Below are 18,096 nucleotides of genomic sequence, written 5' to 3' on the forward strand. Positions count from 1 at the left end.
CCTGTAAGAACCCCACATGCTTTTAAGTAGCCCTGATAAACAACTACCCCTGAAGCCTAAATGCTCATTAAATCTTGGGGCCTGAACTTTGGGTCTGGGTGTAGTCCCTGAGGTTTGCTCAAGGCTAATGCTCTATCACTTAAGCTGGCAGGTCCACTTGTGGTTTTCTAGTGGTTCACAGGAGATAAGAGCTGCAGACTGCAGACTTTCCCACCAGGGCTGGCTTCAAATCAGCATCCTCAGATCTCAGCCTCCCGAGTAGCTAGGATTATAGACATGCACCACCTGGAACAGTAACAAGGTGTGGTCTAGGGATGGTATGCCAGTGGAAGCCAGCCCTAACCTGGTCACAACAAAGAGACCCCCTTGGTATCTGCCCAGCATTGACCAGTACCACCCCTGTAGTTAGATAATGCTCTTCCTCTTGGGCAATGCCCAGGCTGCAACACATGAAAGACATTCTTCCTTCTCTCCTCCCAAAAACAGACCCACGAGGTCAGCACCCTAGAGACTCAGGAATGAAAGGGGATTTAGCCAAAGGGCTCAAGAAATGTAGTTCCACAGCACTCTTGGGTTCATCCTCATCCTCCTTGCTCCCCAGGTTGGCTGAGAACAGCTGGAGCAGCCAGTACTTCCCAGATCATCAATTTCACAGAATGGAAGAGTGGGACCCAAAACTCATTAACATGAAAGCATTTTAGGAAATCTCTTGGTTTTCACAACCTGACAGCTAATCCTTGCTCTTTTGATCTTTAGGACATGAGGAAACTCTCCAGAGAAGACCCTCTGGTTACAGAAGACCCATTAAGTACCCTTTCAGGGTCCTTGGGCAAAGGGCACAAGCCCTCATCATAAAACCACAGGCTCTCAGCCAAGGGTTCCCGGGACTTAAGAGGCAAATAAGTAACTCCTCAATTAAGAGCATCTCTACCTCTGGCTCCACCCCTTCCTGTCCTTTGTCAGTTGCTGGGAGAGAAAAACAGTCAACAAAAATTTGCAATTTTGGCCTGGGTGTGGATTCTCTGAAGATTTCCACCCAAAGCAACTAGAGGAAACAAGAAATTACATAGGAGGATGAAAGGACAAATTCAAGAAGATTAACTATAAAGTTGGAACAGGAACTGACCAAAAAACATCTCAGGGAGCAGTAGTAATAAATGTGGGGCACCAGAGAGCCCCCTAGGCGGTGGGCCTTCAATGAGATATTAAGTAAAAACCAGCTTATGTTCCTTTGATGATGGAAATCTGGATTGTGACATTAAATTTAAAGTAATGCCAAAGAGCAAAAGAAGCTATTCACACAACACCTGAGAAAAACAGTATGTTTGGAATGGTTCAGAAATAAGCAAAGTGTATGGTGTCTGGGGTACCTATTTAGGGCTACACTACGAAAAAAGTAAGGGTGTGACTAATTACCCTGTCACAAAAGGCTACATCACTGAGTCTCTAGGCCCTAGTGCTAAAACTCCGATTCTGGACCTAGGTGGGCAATCACTACACGGGTTCACCTTACAAACCCTAGCAAGGCATTTGTATCTTGCGAGTTTTCTGTTTCACAATTTAAAACATAAATAAATTAGAAAAAGAAACCATTTCAAGGACATAATATTATGGGGTTCTATTCAGAAGCTTTGGTCATTGAAGAAGATTGCAGCCACTACCAGAATAATTCATGCAAGAGAAAGCAAATAGAATCGTGTAAATAAAAGGCACTCCACCTCTCCCTGCCTCAGTTTTTGGTTTGCTTTGGCGTGGAGGCTCTTGAGTCTACTTACACAAAACCATACCAGCCAGTGGTATCTGAGTGGGATCATAATGGCAGCACACCTTCTAACAGGTGTGTGCAGCTCTTGTCAATGTTCACACCCCTCATCATTAGTCCTTCTGTGCTTACAGAGTCCTCACAATCCTTAACACGCACCCTGGGCTGCTGCTGGCCTGGCTGCAGATTCCAAAAGGTAGCTCTGAACAAAACAAGGCTCGCTCACTCACTCCCAGTACACCTTGATGAAGAACTCAGATCACCTGACCAGACCCTAATCTTAGACCACACTGTGTCCCTTTAGAACAACGATTTTTCCATTCCCAAGAGGCAATCGGGATCCTATTTTGTTTTCTCATGTGGAAATAAAGAGATGAAGAGGCAAATTACAGGCAGCTTGAGGTCAACTTGAGTCACTTTCACTTTTCAACTGAAGCACCTGCCAGTCATTATCAACAAATTGCCCTGACAATGGAGCTCTACATTCTCTTTCGGAAGAGGATACACAGACACATAATATGTGCTCATTAAACCTGTGCATATATCATAAATAATAAATTAATCAATATATTAAGTTGTGTACAAGCCAGGTATCAGGGGTTCTTGCTTGTAATCTTAGTTTCTCAGGAAGCTGAGATTCAAAGGATCAAGGTGTATGTATGTGTACTGTGTTTTTTTCCACCACAAACAAACCATCATTCCTGCACAGGGCCACTTGCATTAAGAGGTATACTTTGTTTTTTCTTTTACAGTGCTGGGACTCAAACCCAGGGCCTCTCACATCCTCAGTCCACATTAAGACTTAAAATCAGCTAAAATGGCCGACCCTTATAACAGATTTCCAAAACATCCTCCCCTACTTAAAAAAAAAAAAAAGTTTCATGCCATATATAATATCAGAAGTAGAAAGGGCTGACAGGTTAATTATAGACACAAAGAACGGGGACAAATGGACTATGATGTAAGCAAGTCAAAATGTGCAGAGGCCTTGCCCTCCCTGGTCAAGCATTTCTTAATCCGTGGGCAACGGTATACTGGGCACAGCCAGGTTTAGCTCTGTGCCAAGACTGGGCAGAGGTCCAGGGCCGGTATCACACAGCTCCTGGGCTGGAGTGTGGGAAGGCAGTGTATACCTCCAAGAACAATCTAAGAAGTCTCGCTGGGGCAAAGTAGAAGACAAAGCCTTAAAATTGGGCTGCTGGCTTCTTTTGGAGTGGGATGGTCAGAGAACTTCTCCCTGGGCCAGTACAGAAACCAAGAGGAGACCTTGCAAGACCCGCCAAACGCCTACAGCTGCTGGCGGCAGGAGCTTAAGATCCATAGGGATCTCTCTCCATCCAACCCACAGAGGGGGAAAGGCTTAGAAGACGGTCGCGACAAGTTTAAGGTCCACTGGAGCAGACGGAAGGGCCCAGGATGGAATGTGCCGGGTGAGACAGAGCCGCCGGCAATGCTCAAAGGGCTCCTTTTCTTCAATCAGAAGACACTTACAGTGAGCTTTTGAAGTTACATCAACTTTGTGTTCAACCCCAAATCTGGGCTTCCTCACTGAGTGAGGGCTGTGGATCCGGTGGTCTACGGTAGAACGGGGGCCCACCCAGAGATGAGGAGCCAAGTTTTTCGGGGACCCCCCCCCCCACCGCGCCGTCTGGGTATCCATCCACTCATCCCCGGAGGGAGGATGGGTCTAGCCGAGCATAATCTAGGAATAGCCGGCGCGAAGGAGGCGTGATCCACCTTCGGCTGGGGCAGACGCAGAACTAAATGGGTTTAATTTGGGTGTGTTTCTCTCCACACCACCGCGTCTCCATCAGTGGGAGGTGACACCCGGCCACCGATCGGATCCAAGGAGTGGAAAGCGGCCTTCGAGGGCTTTGTAAGTTATGTCCACGCGTATTCCAGGACTCGCCGGCTTCTTCCATCTGCTCTCCCCACACCGGCGGCCGGGACGAAGCGGGAGCCGGCGCCTCCGTCCCGGCGCGCGGGGGTCTGCGGAGACCTTCGTTCCCAAGCGGGTGGACAAAGCGCGTGCGGCGCGGCGCGGCGCTTCCCGGGCGAAGGGAGAAAACCTGCGCCCGCCGCCCGCCCAGGAGCGCGGCGCGGACCCCGCGGCGGAGGGGACCCCGGGGGCGCCGGGCGCCCCGCGGCGGAGGGCGCGGAGCGGCCCGCGCACCTGGCCGTCCCCCTCCAGCCTCCCCCGCTCCGCCCCGTCAGCGCCTGCGGGGCCCTCGCCTCCCCTCATCCCCTGACCCGCCCACCCCACCGTGCCGCGAGCCGCTTCCCCACCTGCCTCCCCGGCCCGTCCTCCCCGGTGCCCTGCGGACGGCCCGCGCCTCCGCCCCGCCGGGAGCGCCCGGCTCCCACGCGCGTCCCAGGCGGCTCTTACCCGGGAAATGGCGAGAGGCTGCTCGAAGTCCTTGCCGCCCACGAGGCGGAAGCCCCAGGGTCCCGGGCCCTGGAGGACGATCTGCTGGGTGGTCATGGCGTGGCGGCGGACGCGGCGGGCACGGACGGACCAGACGCGGGAGAGCGCGCGGGGCGAGCGGAGCAGCTGTCGGAGAAAGCGCGCGGCGCGGGTCTGGAGCGCGGGGCGGGCGGGAGCGGCGGGGGGTGAAGGGGGGGACGGAGGAGGGCAAGGGGCGGGGCGGCTCCGCCCTGACCGCGTCGTTGCCGCGCGGCGCCCGTCCTCCGCGGGGCCCCGCCGCCGCTCCACGCCCTGCGCACCGGCCGGGACCGGCTGCGATCGCCGCCCGGAGAGCCCGAGTGCGGCCCGCGGCCCCGCCCACCCGCCGCTCCCAGCCCCGCGGAGGCTGAGCGAGTGGGGCACAGGTCCCGACAGCCCGCCGTGCAGACCGACCCGCGCCGGGTGCTTTCTCTGCAAGTTGTTGGAAACGGTTGTGCAGAGTCAACGCTCTGAGGTCAGCTCCATCTTCACGTTTGCTTTTTAGAAACCTCAGAGGCGGTTAAGGGATGCTTTCAGATGAGCTCATTCCGGGCTCAGGGGAGGCCAGGGCACCGAGTCCCATCTTGCGGATGAAGTAACTTGAGTCAGCTGGCGGCCAGGAGGCTGGCCCGGGGCTACACGCAGCGAGGCTGGGTTGTAGCTGGCCACTTCCGGGGTTCCCTGGGTTAAAGTAGGTCACCCAAGAACTTTTTTAAAAAAATGCTAATGAGACTATCACTCATGGTTATAATTGGCATAACTTTCCAGAAACCGTTCTTCCAAGCTGGAGCCTGATGCTTGTTTGGGACAGGCAAAGTGACTGGGAAGGGGTTGAGTGGGCAGACCTGCCAGGAGGCCCTGGCCACTTTCCCCTGAAGAGCATTCCCCACCCGACAGTACTCTGTCCCCAGCGTCCCAGAGAAAAACTCAAAGTCCTGCAGCCCACACCCCTCCCCCCCCAGGATGGTCCCAACTCCCTCCGACCCATCTCCTGGTCTCCCCTGAACTCCTCACTTCTGGCACACTGGAATATTCTTCCAGACAATCCCCAGGACCTTTTTCCTTTTGGTTCAAAGGTCACCCCCAATGAGGTCATCTCTGAGGACCACTTAAAACATTATTTCTAGAATGCCCGGTTACTTTCCTCTGTCTTTTCTTCTTTGAATTACTCAGTCTGATGTATTCTACCTAATTATTTGTTCCACCCCTATCCCTAAGTTTTTATCTGTTTTGCCCTCTATTACCCAGGGTTTAGACTAGTACCTGGCCCATTGTGCTTAATGCATGTAATACACTGGTCATCCTCAGGACCACTTCCCCCTCTCCATGCCCCATAATCTCCCTAGCACCCATGCATTCTGGCAGATGGGTACATTCTCAAAGACCGCGTTAAATGCATAGCTCTGTCTCCCTGAGACCCAGGCCTGCCTTCTTACCACCTCTGTGCACATATGTACACACATCCAATTGTGTCACAGCACAAATACCTACGTTTGGGAAATAGTTACTTTGTTTCTTGGAAATTGAGGTAGATTTATGCTACCTAGACTAATCTTAACTCTCAGCCTCATACATCCTAATGTTGTTCTTGAATCTAAGGGGTTCGGGGAATGGATAACCCCCTATCTGTTTTCTTTTGAACTGGGGTTTTATTCTGTCACCCAGGCTGGTCCCAAACCTCTAGGCTCAAGCAGTCTTACTATCTCAAACTTTCAAGTAACTGATACTACAGACACAGCTGAACACTGTGACAGCTAAGTGACAGCTAAGCCACTTGTAATATTTGTTGATTAGAAAGCAAATTAGTGGGCTCTGGGTTTTGCATCCCCAAAGCCCTAGGTTTGATCCCCAGCATCAAAACTCAAACCAAAAAAAAATTAAAAAGAAAATACACTCAGCAAATGCTACACCTGTAGCTGTCTTGAATGTTCTGTGTCCTAATAGGAGAGGAAAGGCTACAGGGCAGGGTCTGCCTTTCATTGGCCCCTGGTGTCCTGCTGGTGTGGACAGCAGGTGTCACACGTGTTGACACAGTAGTCTACCCAGTAGAACAGTGTTCTATTCTACTTGGACATAGTGCATTAGCAAAGTGCTGTGAGGACTGAGTCCCATCCGTCCCATCGTCATCGTTTTCCCCCTCTTCCCCCACCCCTGCTTTCCTGTTAAATGTTCTCAGCTGTAGTCTGGCTCTCTAGAACAACCCTATGACCCAGACAACCCTCTGGGCACTGATTCCAAGGACATTAACTTAAAAGAAGAAGAAGAAGAAAAGCTATACGTACACAGATATTTATAGCTGCATTATTTATCATAACAAAAATACTGAAATCACTCAGCAACAGAAAAGTGGCTAAATATGGTACGGCTGTATGAAGAGATTGTATGCAGCCTGAAAACAAAAATGAAAACTATGAGGCAACTGAGGAAAATATTTCCAAAATATGTAAGAAGAGGGCCAGGGTGGAGCTCAGTGTGGTGGAGCATTTGTCTAGTGTGTATGAGGCTGAGTTTGAGCCCCAGCAAAGAGAGAGACAGAGACAGAGACAGACAGAAATTACAATATGTGAAAAAGGTGGAATAAAATTATTTGTATACCATGTTTTTTTTAAGTATAATCTAACCATTGACTTAAAACTAGGAAAAATACAAAAACTAACGTTGCATTTGAAGATGGTTTTGAGAAGTATTTGTAAAGCCAGTTCCCTCTGACAATATAAAGTTTTCAAAATCAAAATCACCAAATGATCTCAGCTTCTAAAGATGGAGAATAAATGTGAGGAAGACTTTTAATCACCCCTTTGCCTCCCCAAGCAGCTGACTCAGAGCTGGGCACACAGCACATGCTCAGCAAATACCAACTGATTGACAACTCTCACCCTAAAACACAAGCAATCTTACCTCAAAAGCCACTCTCCTTTAGCCACATTTTTTTAGTTCCCTCAAATTCTCCATTCCTGCCCAATGCTAATAGAATGGCCTTAAGCAACCTCTGAACTTGTTTGCCTTGTTATGGTAATACATTCCATGAAGTTTGTTTACCTAAACATCCTTGTCAAACATCTGGGGTACTAGGGAGAAAGCAGAATGCACAAGAAATGGAAGCAAGGGGCAGGGAAAGGCCAAAGAGCCAGTATTCTGGGAAGCCAGGAAGGTCAGTGGTATCCCCCCACTTTTATGATGCCAACTGGATAAGAAGCAGCTGCTGTTGGGGTTCCCAAGAGCTGGGTGGCCTCCTCAGAGTTGGCCACGCCCCCCAGCCAGTGCCAGAGCCTGGAAGGTCTAGGGCCACGGGATTGAGGCTGTTTCCTGAAAGGACAGCCCTGTTTCTTTCTCTCTTAATTTTTTTTAAGTTATCATTAAGTAGTTGTACAAAGGGATTTCAATTCAATCTGTCAGTTTATGAGTCCAGTGCTTCTTGATCAGTCCTTCTTGATCACTCCTTCCATCCTTCTCCCCCATCTTTCCCAGCAGCCTCATCTCTTAAATACAGTGAATGTGGGATGGTGATAAACTCATTTATCCTGAGACAGATCTTGGGCTTGACCCAGGTGAAAGGCCATGCTGGCCACAGAGCCCCCATTCCTGGGGATGGCTGCCTAGTTCCCCGCTGTGGGGCTAAATGTTTCTGGCCTGTAAGAAGCATGGGACTCCCTCCTGGGCCAGGACCTACAGGGCCATCTGAGTGAGACCCTGTGCTGGGCTACTGAAAGCTCTGGTGAATGTGGGTCACAGTGCTTCCCCTGTCCCCAAAGAATCGGTGCCAGTACCTGCAGTAGCTCACAGCCAATGCCAGTGGCAAGATTTGCTTTCCCTCTTTCCGTAAAAAGAAACTCAGACACCCTCCGCCCCAAACAAACATATCTTTGCCCAATGGTTACTGCTCCCAGATTTGCTTGTCCTTTGCCCACCTGGCATCCCACAGAGAAGGGAGAGTGCCTGAGGCAGTGCCAGCACCTGGGTGGAGAACTGAACTGCAGGTTCTTTTCTCCTCTTTGCTGCTGTCAAGATATTTCATGGGGAAATCTTGAAGTGGCCCCTTGGGATTGGGCACCACTCCGATTCCCGTTGCAAGGAGCATGCTCAGTGGCACTGCTAGCCTTTGCAACATTTGGGTGCCACGACACCCAGATTGCTGAGGTCTCCTCCTGGCTGGGGACACTGTAAGGAATGAGCTGGCAGGTCAAGGCCAGCTCTGAGCTTAGTGGAGGAATTGAGGAGCCAGCTCCAGGCCCACACCACACTGCCAGCCTGCCTCTTGGTTCTCCTTTATACAACTTGGACAGGTGGCACCAGTGTTTTCAAATGCAGAAACAAGGCTTGGACACTACTCCCTCTCTATTTCTGATTATCAAAAGAGAAGCAATTTATTAAACAGTGTCTATGAGTTTGAGTATGTGCTAAGTACTTTACATATATGAATGCATTTCCTGGGGCTAGAAACCTAGGAATGGAGATGAAGGGGGAGAAGCTATAAGATCTGGGGGACAGGGAAAGGAAGGTTATTTAGATTCCTAGATCCCAGAAAGCCTCTGCAGTCTACAATTTACAGAGGCCCAAAGGACAGAACTCCCTGATCCTCTGGCAGGTACGCCCAAGGCCCAAGATGTCAGCAACACAATTAGACAGGGTCTTCTGGAGGCCTTTTGAACTTTTGTCCTTGAATGAAGCAGAACTTAAGCTTTAAAAGTATGGGCAAGAGGCGGGCACTGGTGGCTCAAGCCTGTAGTCCTGCTACTGAGGAGACTGAGATCTGCCAGCCTAGGCAGAAAAGTCGGTGAGACTCTTATCTCCAGTTAATCACAGAAAAAGCCAGAAGTGGAGCTGTGGCTCAAGTGGTAGAGCACTAGCCCTAAGCAAAAGAAGCTCGGGGACAGTGCCCCAAGCCCAGAGTTCCAACCCCGGGACCAGAAAAGAAAAAAAGATATGGACAAAAAAAAAAAAAAAAAGATAGCAAGGCCATTCAGAGTAACAGAAACAAATGACCAAAGTAGTAAATGGGGTGGAAGACAATTTAGTAGAATATCATATATCATACTGGGTAACCGCAAGCTGGAAAGTTTGATGGGAGGACTCTGAATGCCAGTGATGAGGTGTAGTGTGCATATTTCTTTTAGTCCCATTTCATTCCACTCATCCATGCTTTTTCTGTGACTCCATCCTCCTGGGCCAAATCCATTTCCTCTTGTGTTGGCCTATGCTGCTGGCCTGGTCTGGCCATAGCTGATACGGAAGCTGACTATTTATAGCATTTGAGGACAGATAGAGTGGCAGAACAAGTTTCCATGACGCCAGGGCTCTTGGAGGGTGGCTTCCTCTCTGCTGGTCCTTCCCCCACCCTGTTTCCATCTTTTCTCCTATGACTTCCAAAATTCTGCTTCTCTGTGTCATCCCTTAGGTAGCATCAATGTGGCTACCAGTGGGAACAGAGCCAGAGACCATCTAGTTAGTGGTAACAAGGCTGACTCCAAGTACCAGACTGTCCAGGCTGGGGAAAGAGACCAACCATCACCAAAGGTGATGTGGGCCTGAGGTTCTCTTCTCCCACCCCCAGGCCTAGCCACCTAACCTCTTGCCTTCAATCACACCTACTGACTACCTGAGGTTATGAACTCTTCCAGAGGGAAGGAAGACAGGATACAAACCACTAAGTTCTGAGAGTAGAAGAGGGCAGGGAAAAACAATTAAAATGAGAAACACATAGACCTTAGCTACAGATTGGATTTGTAAAACAGCAAATAGAGAACCTGTCATTTGTAAGTTGTGAAGGCCTTCCAAGTCAGCCTTTTAGGACTACTTTTTTGTCCATCAATCAATTCTCAATTATTTATTGAGCATTTTTCATTTGTAATGCTCTGCCTATGCACTAGAAAATCAACAAACAGCAAATGAGACAAAACTGTCCTTCCTTTTTACAACAAAAAAAATAAAAAAAAACCAAAACTACCAAACAAAATTATCACCTCTAATAGACAATTCATAGAAACTTGTAGAAATTTGAATACAGGGGCTGGGAAGGTGGCTCAGTGGTAGAGCACTTGCCTTGCATTCATGAGGCCCTGGGTTCGATTCCTCAGCCCCACATAAGCAAAAAAGAAAAAAGCCGGAAGTGGCACTGTGGCTCAAGTGGTAGAGTGCTAGCCTTGAGCTGAAGAGCTGAGGGACAGCGCCCAGGCCCAGAGTTCAGGCCCCACGACCAGACCCCCCCAAAAAAATTGAATACAAACTGGGTATAAAAAGTATAAAGAGGGGCTGGGAAGGTGGCTCAGTGGTAGAGCACTTGCCTTGCATGCTCGAGGACCTGGGTTCGATTCCTCAGCACCACATAAGCAAAAAAGAAAAAAGCCGGAAGTGGCACTGTGGCTCAAGTGGTAGAGTGCTAGCCTTGAGCTGAAGAGCTGAGGGACAGCGCCTAGGCCCAGAGTTCAGGCCCCACGAACGGACCCAAAAAAAAAAAAAAAAAGTATAAAGACAGCGCTACTCACAAGACAACATGTTGGAAATGAACTTTACATCTTTGGGGAGGGCATTGGCAGGGAGAAAAAATGAGAGAAAAATGAGGGAGGGGATAATAATGTTTGACAAAAAAACCTACCTTATGTATGTAACTGTAACCCCTCTGTACATCACCTTGACAATCGATTAAAGTTTTTTAAAAAACTGTCCTTCCTCGTGGGGTTTACATTGTAGTGTATTCGAAAAACAATTAATCTATATGTATATTTTGTGTAGGTGTGTTTATGTAGATGTGTATATGTGTTGCTCCCAAAAGCCTAGAAGCAAAAATCACTCCAGTGTCCAGATGTTGGTTTCTAAATAAAAGGGAAATAGAACTCAGAGTAAGTCCAAGGCTATGGTGGGATGTCTTCAAGATGACTGCAGTAACTCACAAACCAAGACAGTGCTCAAAAAAGTGATAGGATCACACACAACAAAGGAAACAGAAGTCTGCTTAAAAGGATTCCCACAGACAACTGTAGCATAACTTGAACACTAAAATGTAACTCAATGGAAATTATAATCCACTAGGGAAAAAAAAGAATCCACAAGTCCATACAGATTGAATGTGGATGGGTGGATAGATGGATTAGAAGAGAGAGTTCTTGCTTATAGTAGATTTTGAATGCCAACTGGTAAATGTAGAGGGAATATAGACGTTTCTAAAATATCATTTTTTCAACTTTCAGAGAAAAGGTAAGAATTATCACTGGGTACAACATGTGAGGTGAGACTGGTTAAGGACAGGATGCTGGTGTGGTCTCAGCGTATTGTTTATTAGATGCAAGGGGAAAATAATGGTATTTGTCTTAGTCTATTCAGGGTGCTGTAACAAAAAGTCCACAGATTATGTAGTTTATTTAAAAATAGATACTGATTTCTCATATTATGAAGGGTGTAAAGTCCAGGAACTGGCAGCAATAGATGACACCTGTGTGCAGTGTCTTCACATGCTGACAAGGACAAACAACCTCGCTTGGGCTTCTTGGATAAAGGCGTAAATCCCATTATAACCCCGTAATAATGTGAGTCCTTGTGATCTAATCACTTCTCAAAGCAAGTGCCCATTTTAATATCATCACCTTGGGGTAGGCTTCAGTATATGAATTTCGGGGGCACACATTCTCTCTGCCCTAGTCAGTTCCTGCTGTAATAATAGGGCATTTGAGGTTTAAAATCAAAGTGCCAGCAGGTTGCATATCCGATGAGGTTTGCTTTCTGCTTTAATACAGTGCTTAACTACTCTGTTCCCTGGAAAGGAGGAATGCTAAGTCTTCACATGCCAACAGGGCAAGAAAACAGAAGTCTTTTTTTTTTTTGTCGGTTGTAGGGCTTGAACTCTGGGCTTCGTTGCTATCCCTGAGCATTTCAGCTCAAGGCAAGTGCTCTACCACTTGAGCCACAGCACCACTTCCTGTTTTCTAGTGGTTAATTGAAGATAAGAGTTTTACAGACTTTTTTGTCTGGGCTGGCTTTGAACCGTGATCCTCAGATCTCAGCCTCCTCAGTAGCTAGGATTACAGGCGTGAGCCACCAGCACCCAGCCAGAAGTCTTTTTATAAGAACCATATCCCAGTTCTTAGAGGGTAGCTTGCTCTCTGCTGGGTCCCTCCCTCACCCCTATGACTTCCAAAACTCTGCTTCTCTTGTGTCATCTCTCGGGTAGAGGTAAGCTGGTGGCTCACACCTCTAATCCTAGCTACTTAGAAGGCTGAGATCTGAGGATCACAGTTTAAAGCCAGCCTGGACTGGAAAGTCTGTGAGATTCTTATCTCCAACTAACCACCAACCAAATGGCAGAAGTGGAGTTATGGCTCCAAGTGGTAGAGCACTAGCCTTGAGAGAGAAAAAAAAAAAGCTCAGGGACAGGGCCCACACTTTGAGTTCAAGCTCCAGGACCATTGTCGCGCACACAGGCATGTGCACACACACACAAACACACACACACACATATACACACACACACTGCACAACAGAGCAGTTCTACCTACTCAACTCATAAAGGATCTACTTCTTAACATCATCACATTGGCACTTATGCTTACACATCTGAATTTTGGAAGGGATACATTCAAACCCAAACAGACCTATCAGGTAAAAATTAACATCACAAGCGAGGGACAGAAGTTCTTGTGATTCAGATATGACACCCTCAGTACAGAACATTTTATATGAAGCCTTCCATTCCAGAATGCAAAATCTATACCCAATCATAAGAAACAGGAGATAAATAAAACTGAAACTGTGTGAGGGAAAGGCTGACACTGACCAAAAAGAGAAGTACTCATTACCTCCTTGACTTACATAACTGTAATCCCTCTGAACAGCACTTTTCTATAACAATTTAAAAATTAAAATATAAATAAAAATTAATGGGGGGCAACATTCTTCCAAAAGGCAAAGTTCTAAGGCAAACGCTGTGGAAATGTTTAAAATTAAAGAAAAGTTAAAACATATGTAATATTTGATGCTGAACCTGAATCCTGGCTAGGTGGAAATGCTACAAAAGGCATTTATTGGGTCAATTGACAAAATTGGATACAGATAATAAAGTATCCTATCACTAATAAATCTGTGTGGTAACAGGACTGTGATCATGTAAAAGAATATCCCTAACCATTAGGAAATACACATTGAAGTATGTAGGGATAAAGAGGATGTATGTGTGCAACTTATTCTCAAACGTTTGAGAAGTAAAGTTACGTGTAGCTGGATGTGGTCATACATGCTTGCAATCCTAGCACTCAGGAAGTGGAGACAAGAAAATCAAGAGTTCAAGTTAAGCCTGAACTATGAAACAAGAGCTATCACAAGACCTATATGTTAGGGTTGGGTTAGAGTCAAGGAGCAAATGAAGCAAGTGGAATTAAATGTTAACAGTAGTGAGTTTGGGTAAAAGATACATGGATGCACTGTTTTTCTGGATGTAACTTTTTGTCATCTTTAATTTACAAATATACCTTTTTTTAAAAAAAGAAGAGATGATGTGGTATGATAGATGTGTTAAGTTCTATGGGGGGAAACAGCAAAGTTATTCATGTCAGATGAGCAGAGATGTCAGGGAAATTTTCTTTCTGCAGGAGTGTAATTTGAGTAAAGACCCAAGCAAGGTGTGCTCGATCTGTGCAGATATCTGCAGGTAGAGTGTTCCAGGCAGGAGAAACAGTAAACTCAAAGATGGAAACAAAGCTGGCCTGGTAAATTTCCCCCACAAGGAGGGCAGTGGGATGGAACTTAGCCAGGAGACGATGTCAGAAATGACAGCCTGTCTGGCGGTGCCTAAGGAGGCATTTGAGAATGAGAGACGGAGAGAAGCTACGAGGACTTTGTGCCGAGGATTAACACGATATGACATGTCTCAACACTCTGATTGCTGTGTTGAAAATGGATGGATGGGGAGTTAGGAAACCCAAGCAGGGGAGCAGTAAGTGGACTGTGGTAATATCTAGGTGAGAGGTGATCACTGGCTTGCACCCAGCATGGGGGCTGAGGCTTCTGAGCCTCCCTTGGATTCTGGCTGTGTTTTAAAGCATTTGCTGATGGATAGGAGGTGAGGCCCAGGAGGCATGTGCAGGATGACTCAGAGTCTTTGGCTTGGAAAGCAGCTTCAAGCTGGAATTGCCATTAACTGAAATGAGGAGTAGCCTTTGGGAGAAGCAGCTTTGTGAGAGTATGGGTGCTGAGGAATTCCAGAAAGATCATTAACTGTCAGATACTGGGTAGGTATATTTTCAGTGACGATGTGGAATGAGTGAATGGTTGTAGATAAGAATCTGGGTGTAGGGGAGATTTTAAAGATGTGAGAGGGGATGGGGGACTCCATAGTGGGGAGAGATTAAGGTCCAAAGATTGGGCCTGGGAAATGTGGAGCAATTCACTAATGGACTGAGAAGGAGCCTGGAGGTAGCTTGGGAGCCGTGGAATCCTGGAATCTGAGTAAAGAATGTACGTGACAAGGAAGGAGTGATCTTCTGGTGAAGTCAACTGCTGCTGAAAAGTCACAGAAGTCAAGAACTGAGAATCAATCACAGGATTCACTTGGGACCCTGAAAAGCCCTATTGGACTGGTCTCAAGAGGAACTGAGAAGAGAAACGTCCCACACAAACAAGCATCGGGAATAAAAGAGCTTTTTAACTGAAAAGGGGCCTAGCTTCTCTGCCGGGTCATGGCAAATTAGCTATATTATATAGGGACACCTCATTGTTTTTTGGTAAACTTGGCACCTTTGTTCCTCCTGTCTCTGCCTGACCCTGCAACTGGGCTGGCCCTTCCTTCAATGGGGATGTAAGCTCAACTTCCAGTCTATCCTTTGTCTTAAAAGTTGTATTTTTTTTAATCCTCCCAGAATCCTCCCTTTTGCTTGCCTCATCTGGACTTTTTCTTCTGTAATTTCCTGCACGAGTTCTCTAGCTCTATACTAACTGCTCCCACCTTTCCATTTCATGCTCTCTTCCTGTTTCCCAATGCCTTATATTAATGAACCTCTCTTTATTCCTTTAGAATCTTTTCAAAAATATTTAAGTCCCTTTATCTTCAACTGGACTGGCATCTCTGACTTGCCTGTCATTTTTTAAAAAATTCATTAAGTTTAATATAACATGAATATTAAAACTGAATCTGAGTGAAACCTATGCTAGTCTTAGAAGAAATCATAAAAGTAAATATTATATTGTGTGCTAGGCAATAGGTTGCCTTTTGTGTGTGTGTGTGTCGGTTGTGGGACTTGAACTTTAGACCTGGGCACTGCCTTCAGCTCTTTCGCTCAATTGCCTGTCATTTTGTGAGTGGGAAGATTTCAGAGGATACTACCATTGAAGGGGGTGTCAGATGATGACATTTTTCAACACAGGAAAGTTCAGCCCCAAATTTTTGAAGGAACAGCTGACAGGTCTGGTCAGTCCCTAGTCGAATGATAAATATAAATATGTTGAAATGTTTAAGTACAGCGTATCTTTAACCTAACTATCCCATTACTAGGACTTTATCTAAAGAGATAGAAAAAAGTAGTCATTCAAGATACTAAAGATATTCACTAGAGAATTCTCCACAATTACAAAATATTGGACACCTCTCAAATGTCACTAACAGAGTCTTTCTAAGCATACTGTGGCGCAACTACACTTTGGAATAACATGTAATCATCAGAATGAAGAGGCGGAGATCAATAGGAGTAACAAGAAAGGTGTTTCTGATACACTAAGTGAAAAAAAAGCAGATGTACACATACAGCCTTTATATATGTAGGAGACTTATGGAAACTAGAGGATGACAGCAGTAATGATGCACATTTACCCAATAGTTTGCATCTGCTGATACCGGAGTGAAAGTTCTGGAAGAGCAGCAGAGCTGTGTACCAGGCTGGACTCAAGTATCATGTGATCATTCAGAACTTCCTTATGTTGTTGCATCTATGGGTTTACCTTCAGCTTTGTTGAATATGGTAGTCACCCCATTATCTGTGCTTCCACTCCCCAGTGTATCAGTTACCTAGTCAAGATGAGGGTGTTCAATATGGGTATTCTGAAGGAGATTACATTCACAAAACATTTATTATAGTGTCTTCGTTATAATGATCTAATTCCTTAGTTATAGTGAATTTCTCTGTGCCTGACTTTTAAACTTTTTAAAATTATTTTAATTTTATTGTCAAGGCAATTTACAGAGGGATTACAGTTACATAAGTAGTGAGTACGTTTCTTGTTAAACTTGTTACCCCCTTCCTCATTTTTCTCCCACTTTCCATCCCCTTCAGTCCTCCCCCCTCCCCGCACTGTTTTATTGTTACTTTACATAAGTTATACAGAAAGAAATTTCATTTTTATATTTCCACATTTATGATATATACCAATCAATCTCACCTCTATTACTCTCCCTTCTTCTACCCCTCCTCCCCAACACAATTGTAACCATGTTCATTGTTCTATTTTCATAGTTGCAAATAATCTATTTCACTCATAGTCAACTTCATTCATTCTTCTTGGCAGCCCACTGCCCCCCTTCCCTCTAGTACTGATTGTCCATTTCTTTTACTGTCCCCACGAGCCTATTGATCAACAGCTTTTGTTGTTCTTTGTGCCATTTTCATATATGCAATGTATTACAAGATTATTTGCCCTCTATATTTCTTTTTCCCCTACCCTTTCCTCTTCTCCTCCTAAGTAGTCTCTTGTATAAATTTCTATTTGTTGCATTTATGTGTATATAAGGAAGAAAATATCATATAGATAGGAATAGACCTATCTACCAAGCTGGTGCATCTACTGATGGTCGTGGCATGTGTCCCACACAGATTAAAGGAAGTCTGTTGTCTTTTCAATTCAGACCATTTTCTCACCTAATTCAATCCACAAATTACCTGACTGGAGTGATGACTTCTTTCTCCAGTCCTGAAATGGCCTGGCTAAATGAGCCAGCTTTGATTTCTACATGCTAAGACTTGTCCAATATACCCATATACAATGCATCCAAACACTGTTGTTCCTTTTCAGAACAGACCTGGTATTTTTAGCTAAGAGTTGTGCTATTCCCTTGTGGTCACATTGGCTTCATCCACAGAATGAACATCACCCTCTACTTGTTCTTCTCAAGACCTTGGCTAGCAGACTTTCGGCACAACAAAGATGAAGGAGGTTGAATATGGTCAAAATAGATTGTTTGTGGCCTGCACTCAGCCACATTGAAGTTAAATTGGACATTAGTGTTTCATTTTCCAAAGTTCGCTCCAATCGCTCTCTCTAAATTGAGGGGTCTATTCACTTTCTTATCTCGTTTCCTTCTCACCTTTATATCGCAGTAATTCCCTCTCATCTCCATTCCAAAAGGTTCTGGTAAGGCTGTCCAACAGTCCTCCTTTGACCAAAGTGCCTGGTCCAGGCAAGCATAAAACCCAGGTGGCATTTTCCAGAGTCAGGAATTCTTTTTAGGAAAGCCAAATTGGAAGGCCATTTTGCCTGCAGAATCTAGAGTCAGAGAACTGGAAATGAAGCTGCGGCCTGGTTCCCCATTGCTTGCCCTCAGTGGGTGAAAATGGAGCCAAATAAGACCAACAGAGCCAAAAATAAGATAAATACAGACAGAAAGCTTGAGTTTCTGGATCTGCTCCTGCCTGATGCTATTTCTAACTCCCTTCAATATATCTCTACAAATGCTAGTAGTGTTGCGTTTCTACCACTTAATCATTGCAAGGATGAGTCTTTGGGCCATAATTACATTGTGAGGAATCCACTCCCTGAAGGAACGTGTGTTGGGAGGGAAGAAAGTGCTGAGAGAGTTCGAGAAACTGGATTGATTGAGAAGGAGCTCAGCCAGAGCCAAAGAACAGCATTTCATGGAAGCTGACAATGGAGTTGTTTTATTTGGGAGGTGGGAAACACTTCTGTGGACTTCCTGGGAGGA

General features: G+C 46.0%; 1 protein-coding gene across 1 annotated transcript in view; it reads right to left on the reverse strand.

The window, feature by feature from the left end:
- LOC138836114 (PDZ and LIM domain protein 1) overlaps nt 1-4,332 on the reverse strand; it is a 40,673-nt gene extending 36,341 nt beyond the window's left edge. Inside the window, exon 1 of the mRNA XM_070034604.1 lies at nt 4,149-4,332. Within this exon, the coding sequence (XP_069890705.1) occupies nt 4,149-4,244 (96 nt within the window). The 5' untranslated portion in view covers nt 4,245-4,332. The remainder of the gene's footprint in view (nt 1-4,148) is intronic.
- Between the last annotated feature and the right edge of the window lie 13,764 nt (nt 4,333-18,096).

Source organism: Dipodomys merriami, unplaced genomic scaffold (assembly GCF_024711535.1).
Source record: "Dipodomys merriami isolate MVZ:Mamm:240054 unplaced genomic scaffold, mDipMer1.0.p SCAF_249, whole genome shotgun sequence".
NCBI lineage: Eukaryota > Metazoa > Chordata > Mammalia > Rodentia > Heteromyidae > Dipodomys > Dipodomys merriami.